The sequence below is a fragment of the Hipposideros armiger genome, unplaced genomic scaffold (genome assembly GCF_001890085.2).
Source record: "Hipposideros armiger isolate ML-2016 unplaced genomic scaffold, ASM189008v1 scaffold_460, whole genome shotgun sequence".
Classification (NCBI taxonomy): domain Eukaryota; kingdom Metazoa; phylum Chordata; class Mammalia; order Chiroptera; family Hipposideridae; genus Hipposideros; species Hipposideros armiger.
In genome coordinates this window covers 359,323-367,602 of record NW_017731810.1, presented here as the reverse complement: position 1 = coordinate 367,602, position 8,280 = coordinate 359,323, and the positions used below count along the sequence as shown (strand labels likewise).

The 8,280-nt window shown below is 51.1% G+C and overlaps 1 protein-coding gene across 1 annotated transcript in view; it reads left to right on the top strand.

Moving 5' to 3' along the window:
• ABCC1 (ATP binding cassette subfamily C member 1 (ABCC1 blood group)) overlaps positions 1–8,280 on the top strand; it is a 126,110-nt gene that overhangs the window by 93,886 nt on the left and 23,944 nt on the right. The window contains exon 18 of the mRNA XM_019666077.1: positions 1,318–1,501. Coding sequence (XP_019521622.1) covers positions 1,318–1,501 — 184 coding nt within the window. The remainder of the gene's footprint in view (positions 1–1,317; positions 1,502–8,280) is intronic.

The window sequence follows — 8,280 nt, the reverse complement described above, 5'->3', positions numbered from 1 at the left end:
GAGATTCAGAAAAATGCGAAAAAGAAAAACAAGCAATTAGGCATCATGCCACTGCTTAGAGGTTTTTGTATTTCTTTGAAGTCTTTTTTAATAGGCTTGTCACGTGATGCATATACATAGTAAGCTCCGTGCCCCTTAACCTGTTTCAAACATTCCCATCCACACCACAGAAATTCTTTATGGACATAATTTTTAAATATTAAAAAAAAATTGTTATTGAAGTAACACATGCCCACGGTAACAAAATCAGAGAGTCTATGAGTGTATGTAAATTAAAAACTGTGGTCCCCCCTCATCCTGCACCCCTAGCTCCCCTCTCAAGCAGGGGCCAGCACTCTCGCCTGCTCCCTGTTTCCATACGGCCCTCGAGCTGCGAAAGGTCTTTATGTTTTTAAGGGGTTGGAAGAAAATCTGAAGCAAAGTAAACACTTTGTAACGTAAGATGATTGAAATATCAGTGTCCATAAGTAAAGCTTTATGGGAACTCAGCCAGCCCATCTGTGTATGCCCTATGTACGGCTGCCCTACGGCTGCCATCCTACAACCACAGAGCTGGTGGTTTCCAGTGACCCGGAGGGTCCGTAAGCTGAAGATATTGACCATCTGGCCCTTTAAGAAAAAGTTTGTCACCTCATGTAAAAATAGTCTGATGAGGTGTCTTCCCAAACTTGCAGATTGTTAGATAAAATGTATACACAAGTACAAAATTTATAGGTTTGGGGGGCGGGCCCTGGGGGTTTACTTAAAAACTTAAGCCATTTTGTGCAAATTCTTTTGCATCAGTGTCATTCTTTTATTCATCGGCACGTGCCTGGCACCCTCCCTTCCCTCCGTCTCCTTCTTCAGATCCTTGTTCAGAAATAGCTCTTCCCGGGCCGGCCGAGTGGCGTGATGGTTAAGAGCTGGCTCGGGAGGCCAGAGGGCCCCGGTTCAGATCCCACATGTGAGGGCCAGTGACACTGCCCTCCACAAAAAGAAAAAAGAAAAAGAAATAGCTCTTCCCTTCACCCTGTAGAAATGGCAAACCCCCACCCCCAGCGTCCAGCTCCCTTTTGGCCTGTGTGTCACCGTCCATTGCAGTGTTATGTTGTTCATTTCTCCCCCGGCCCTGGAATCCGGGCCAGGGATCTTTGGTTCCTCCCCTGCCCGCCGCCCCAGCTCCCGTGGGTGTTGCATGAAAGCACCCACAGATTGGGGCATTTCTGCCCGCTTTCCCCAGGCGTGCCTCTGCCTCCGGACAGAAGCTCCTCCATCAGGGCGGTGGGCGACCCTCTTGCACACATGCACTGACTCGCTGGGTCTCCGCTCTGCCCACAGACGCGGCTCCTGATCACACACGGGATCAGCTACCTGCCTCAAGTGGATGTCATCATCGTCATGAGTGGCGGCAAGATCTCAGAGATGGGCTCCTACCAGGAGCTGCTGGCCCGGGACGGGGCCTTCGCCGAGTTCCTGCGCACGTACGCCGGCACCGAGCAGGAGCAGGCGGAGCAGGATGACGGTAGGGTGGGGTCCCGCAGGGCCCCGGGTGTCCCCTGGAGGCTCCTGTCCCCTGTGGGCGGTGCATCTGGATGTCAGCCATCAGGGCAGAGGCTGGGCCAGCCTTCCTCAGGAACCATCTGGAAGGACCGTCATCACCCTTTCCAGGCTGAACTGAGATTGGGACGGGGCAGGGAGCCCCAGGGCTGTATGGACTGGTCAGCCGTCCCCAGGCTCAACTCCTGATACTGTCCTGTGATGTGGCTTTGGGTCCCCTGAGCTTCAGTGCCCTCTTGACAAAAATAGGGACAATGATAATTATAGTTCTGGCTTCCAAGAGGCTGTGGCATCATCCAGCTGTTAGGGTCGTGAGGCGAGGTGGTCGAGCGTGCAGGCCCCGAGTTGGCAGGACCTGGGTTTGAATCCCGGCTGCTGCTCCTACCAGCTGTGAGCTCAAACTGCTTCTGAGCCTCAGTTTCCTCACTGAGAAAGCAGAATAACAGCTGAACCAACCTTGTGGTGTTGGATGTAGATTTAATGCGCTCTGTTATGTGGAGCCTCTGGCATGGTGCTGGCACAAAGTGTTCCGTAAATGACAGCTGCTGTCACTGCGCCCCTGGGAAAAGTTGCCTCTCTTTTACCCCCATGCCCTTGGCACCTGGTGGACCTGCCCACTTCCCAGCCGCCGAGCCCAGCCGCCCCTCCCAGGCTAGGGCTCAAGCAGTGACAGTCTTGGAGGCGCCTTTTGAATTCTGGGCGAGGACCTCACCCTGTCTTTATTTGAAGCAGACAGGGTGAGACTTCTAAGAATCCTGTTCTCTCTTTATCAGCTGGTTTAAAATTCAGGGGATTGGTTTGCAACCTTCCCAGGCTGCCCGGTGTTTCATCTGTCAGGCTGGCAGCTCAGGCGCTCGTCTGCACACCGCCCTTCTCCCACTTTGACCTGTGTTAACACAGAGAGGTCATCTGATGTCTTTTTGGCTTTGGTTTCAGCTGTTGCTACAAAGAGTGAACTACACAAAGGTCACCTGTCTTACCCTAATCTCCGTCTTCCAGGAGCTAATTACGGACTTCTTGAGCCTCTGTGGTGTGTTTGCCACATACCTGGTCCCCACACGGGTGTCAGGGTAGGGCCACAGGGCTGCCCCGATGCACAGCTCCCCGGGCACAATTGTCACCGAAGCATCTATGATGCAGAGGCACACAGCTAAGACACAGCAAATGGTTACTGTGTGCTTACTGGATGGAACTTCTATTCTCCACAGGAGTCATCACGGCTCATGAGGGAGGTAGAATTATTATTATTCCCAGTTCCTGGTGAGAAAACTGAGGTTTACAGAAACTTGTCCCTTTTATGCCAGGGGCAGGCGGGTCCCTCTCTGTGAAAGGGGCTGATCAGTAAGAAAGCTACTTGCTAGTCATTTAGTCATTCCACAGGTACTGATGGAGCACCTACTATGTGTTAAGTACTTGTATTAGTTTCCTAGCGTGGCTGTAACAAAGTCCCACAAACCTGAGTGGCTGAAACCATGCAAATGTATTGTCTCTGAGTTTTGGGGGCTGGAAATCTGAGATCCAGGTGTCGGCAGGGCTGGTTCCTTCTGAGGGCCGTGAGGGAGTCTGTTCCAGGCCTCTCTCCCAGCTCCTGGTGGTTTGCTGGCATTCCTTGGCTTGTAGAAGCATCTCCCTGATAATCTGCTTTCATGTTCACATGGTGTTTGTCCCGTGTGCGTCCATCTCTATATGCCGTCTTTTTTATAAGGACTCCAGTTACATAGGATCAGGGCCCATCCTAATGACCTCATCTTAACTCATTCTGTCTGCAAAGACCCCCGTCTCCAAATACATTCTGAGGTCCTGGGGGTTAGGACTGCAGCATATGAATCGGGGGGCTACAATTCAGCCCATAACAGTACTGTTATGGGTTTTGGGGAGACAGAGCAACGTATGGACAAATACCTACCCTCCTGGAGCTTAGAATCTAGTCGAAGAGGAAGGCAATAAACAAATGAACAAGTATAGATGGTTTCACATAACATTAAGTGCTGTGGATAAAGCACAATGCCACAGGATGGGCTGGGGAGTGATAGGGGTGGCAGCTCAGGCAGGGTGGTCAGAGAAGCCCTCTACGGTGGTGACATTGGCATGGGAAGGGGCCAGCAAAGAGAAGGTGTGAGGAACAGTGTTCTGACACAGGGAACAGCAAGCACCAAGGCCTCAGGCATGAGCTCAGTTTGTTTAAAGAGCAGAAAGGAGGCCACTGTGGCCAGACCATGTGGGCAAGGGATGGGAGTGGGGGGTGAAGCCGGCAAGGGGGTCCCCCTCCAGAACCTTCAGCACGAGAGCTTGGGTTTTGGTCAAAATGCACTGGAAAGCCACCGGATGTCAGAGAGGGGAAGCAACTTGTTCAAGGACACACAGCAGCTGCTGGCAGGATTGGGACCTCACATCTGGTCTTGAAGTCTCCAGCCCTCTGCTCCCTCGTGGTCTCCGGGTCTGCCAGGGGTGGGGGGCTTGTTCATTCCTCTGACAGAGTTTGCTGCCGGTGTTTTTAGTAAGTGCTTTATTGAGATATAATTCACATGCCATACAATTCACCCAGTGAAATTGGACAGTCCAGTCATTTTTAGTCTCTTCAGTCGTGCAGCCGTCGCCCACCGTCAATGTAAGAACATGTTCATCACCCTCAAGAAAACCACGTCTCCATCAGCAGTCACGCCCCGTTTTCCCCCAGCTCCCCAAGTCCTAAGCAACCACTAGTCCATAGAGTTGTCTATCCTGCACATTTGCTATAAGTGGGATTCTATAACGTACGGTATTTTGTGACTGCCTTTTTTCACTTAGCGTGACATTTTCAAAGTTCATCCGTGTGGTGGCCTGTATCGGTGCTTCATTTCTTTCCCTTGCTGAGTAATAGCGCATTGTGTGGACATGCCACGTTTTATTTATTTATCAGTTGATGAACACTTTTGAGTTGCGTTCACTTTTTGGCTCTTACGAATAGTGCCGCTATGACCTTTAGCACTTTTAAAAGAAAAGTGGTTTCCTTTGGCCAGTGCGAGATAGCGGACCCTCCCTTCAGCTTTTAAGCTCACTGGTTGGAATGTGTTTCTACGCGTTCACGTTCTTGTGGTTGGAAAGTTCTGCCTTAAGTCTAGCCTGTTCCCTTCTTGCTGCAGTCTCCTTCCTCTGATTGTCTCTTAGCCCGAGTCAAACCAAGGTTACATGACGGGTGGGCTGACTTCACCATTATTGTATTTCACTGACCTGTGCTTGGTGGGCTACCTTTAAGGCCCTCTGTGCTTTCCAAATTGACACATGTGGATTTGAGTCTTTTTCCTAGAAGGCGGTATCTCTCCCCTTTCTGTCTAGGTGAGCAGGGAATGTCCTTAAACTTTGTGGTTGGTGCAGAAAGCTCTTTTTCGTTCCCCCGCTCCCAGCCCCAGGCATGTGCAAAAACAGTTTTTATGTGGAACCTGGCATGCTGCCAATTTCTTTTCTTTTCTTTTTTTTGGGGTGCATGTTGGCATTTGACTTGGTGATGAAAATACTGCCAACCACCCTAGCACACACTGTGGGGTCATTTCCCGAGTTCTGCCACCCAGCCGTCCTCAGCCTGAGGGTATGAAATGAAAGTGGGCTGCCCGGGCCCCCCTCTTTCTACCTCCCTGGAGGCCCCAGGAGATAAGGCTGAGCGTCAGGCTCTCATTTTCCTCAGCCAGCTCCAAGCGCCAGTGACCTTGGATTAGTTTTAACAACATTCTTGGCTTCTCCTAAAGGGAAACAGGTTCTTTTTCCCCCTTGTTGGCTTCATCGGGCCTTTTTTAGAACACCCAGGCTGAAGGGGGTGTGTTTGGTTTTGGGGGGATTCTTTGTCATCAGGGTTGGGGAAGGGGAGATGTAACAGGAACCAGGCTTGGGGTGGGGAGATGTTTCTCCCCCCGGACATTCATTTTACTGATATCTAGGATTTTTTTTTGTTGTTGTGGCAAAGAGATTTATAAATTGGCTCAGAACCTTCATACCTGGAAGGTGAAGAGCATTTTTATTTACTCTGGTTTCTTTATTAGGAACCTAAAACCTAGGGCAGTGATTTTTACCATGGAACGTTCGTGCCTCCCAGGGACACTTGGCAATGTCTGCAGGCGTGGTTTGGTTGTCACAGCTGAGGCCCCGGGTTACTTCTGGTAACTTGTGGGTAGAGACCAGAGAGGGTGCTGAACACCGTACAATGCACAGCATACAGTCCACCATGTGAGGTAGAGGAGAAATCCTCTCTGCCCCGAGTCAAGCTGCCCAGGTTCTTCCCTTGCCATCTTTGGGGGAAAGACCTTGATGCTAGCAATGGGTCTACTTTCAGAACCTTGTTTGAGCCACCTCTCAATCCCGCAACTAATTTTTCCCTTTTTTTAGATTTTTGCTGATTTTTTTTTCTTCTGATTTTAAAATCAATATGCATTCACTGTAGACCACTGCAAACTGCAGAAAACGCAAAGAACCAGGAAAAAGAATGTCCTTCCACTCTCCCACCACCCGGAGGGGGACTGTGTTGGCACCTGGCCTCTTTCCCACCTGTGTCTCTCTCCTAGACCTTTTTCCCTGATAAGATTAGGATCCTACTGAGCACTTTAGTCATAAGTTCTCCTGCTCTTCCTTTTATTTTTTTTTTCTTAATGTCAGGTCATAAGCGCCTCCCTGGCACGACCCCAATCCCTCGTGGTCGGTGAGCAGCTGCTGGAGAGCCCGTCGGCAGTCAGCGCATTCCTTTCGGCTCTCCGCAGTGGCCATATTTCTTCCTCTTTTGAGTATGAAGAACCCTCAGGGCCCAGGCGGGAGGGGAGGGTCAGGTGATGCAGCTGGTCACTTCCGTTTTTGGTAAAAAACGAGGCGTTGACTGTACAGCAGTGACTTGATGTTCCCCTCAAGGGAGGCTTGCCCACTGGCCCTTGCCCAAGCGGAGTTCCAGAACCTTCTTGAGTAAAGGCAGTCTGGCTGGAATAAACAGTGAGCCTCTGAGGTTCCTGCGTGGGGGGCCAGCAGCTGGCGGAGCACAAGGCCCAGGCAGCGCTTACGTGGGTCAAGGTCAAGGTCAAGGACGATGCCTGGCTTATCAGCATCACAGCCCCATACCTGGTGCTTAGAAGCACTCAAGGAACAGGCATTGAATTACAAGTTTCATGTCTTTGCTTTAACAACAACAACAAAAAAAAAGAATGATTATTTTATAGCAACAACCCCCCCCCCCCCCCCCCCCCGTTGTTGGTGTTCCTTTTACCCTGCTTTATTTTTGTTTGTAGCAGGTACCACTGCCTGACAGTAAGTTCTGGATCTACTGGTTTGTTGTTTATGGTCTCTCTCTCTCCTCCTTGACATTTACGCTCCCCGAGGGCTTTTTGGTCACCTCTGTGTCCCCAGGGCTGTGAACAGTGTCTATCACATAAACGTGTGAAGTGACTGGATGAATTCCTCCTTGCTTGTTTAAGTAGCATGATGTGTAAACTGTCTGTAGGCCTCTGGGCTTTGAACATAACACAGCGCCATAACTATCCCAGCTCAGAAGAAAACAGGAGCTGGTTTTACCCGTTTCTCTCAGGGCGGGTTTAGAAAACAGCTTTGTGGGTCCAGTCTATGAGATGGCACCACAGTGACCAATGCAGCCTCTTCTGGCATTGGGAGGTCACCTGTGCTTACATGCTTGGCACTCATCGGTTAATCTGTCCACCTGCCCATCAGATGTGCACAGAGGGCCTGTGGTTAGCCATAGGGACACCTGATGCTTGAGCCACTGTGTGGACTGGTGCCCCTTGAATTGTGCAGTGCACGTCCTGTGCAACCGCACATGGCCTCTAAGGTACCAGGTGTGGAGATAAAGTGGAGAAGACCCAGTCCAGCTCATACTTCGATGGGGGAGACAAATGCTAAACAATCAAGGACATCTTAGTGTTTGAGGCAAGCCTGGGAGGCTGGCAGAACCCCGAGAAGCAGTCCCCATCCTAGCCTGCGAGGGTCCAAGGTGACACCTGAGCCACATCACCTTCTTGTCCCCATTTCTTGGCTCCACGTACAGCTGGTTCAGAGTAAGGTTCTCATGTCCTCGAAGAGCAAAGGCCATGAGCTAGAGCTGAGGCCCGAGGCCAGTGCCGCCCCCCAGCTGCCATGCCTGCCCTGCCACGCTGTAATTCTTCCTTTCTTTCCTTCTGCTGCCGTGAAAACAGGCGTAAAGATGGAAGGTTGGTCTGCTTTGTTCTAGCTTTTTTAATGTTTGGTCGCCTATGGTTATAACTTCTTGAGAAAGGGGCTGGCCTCGTGCAGTGGGCGTATGAGGGGTCCACCCAGGAAATGTGGGGTGGAGAAACTGAGGCACAAATGCAGCCGGTCCCTCAGCCATCCTTGCCCCTCACCCTGAAGAGAAGACATCCACCCATCATCCCCTCTGGGCATTTAAGTGGGAGCTTGCGGGGGAGCTTTGCCTGGGTTCTTAACACTTTCTTGCCTCTTATAAATCCCCAGGCAGCCAAGTGGAGGGCGAGGAGGAGGCAGGTCAGTGATACCTGGCTTAGAATTGGCTGTTTGCACAAGGAGGTTGCACTCGGACTTGTCCTGTTGCTGCATGCCTGGGAGGGGCCCGGGAACATCCACACTTCCGCCCACCTCCATTGTGTACCTGGCGGACATTTATTGAGCACCTACCATGTGCCAGGCTTTGTGGTGGGTCCTTGGGGATACAGTTCAAATCTCCAGCTCGCCCGCTCATCCGTGGGGTGACCTTGGCTAAGCTTGACTGTCGTGTAGGTCAGATGA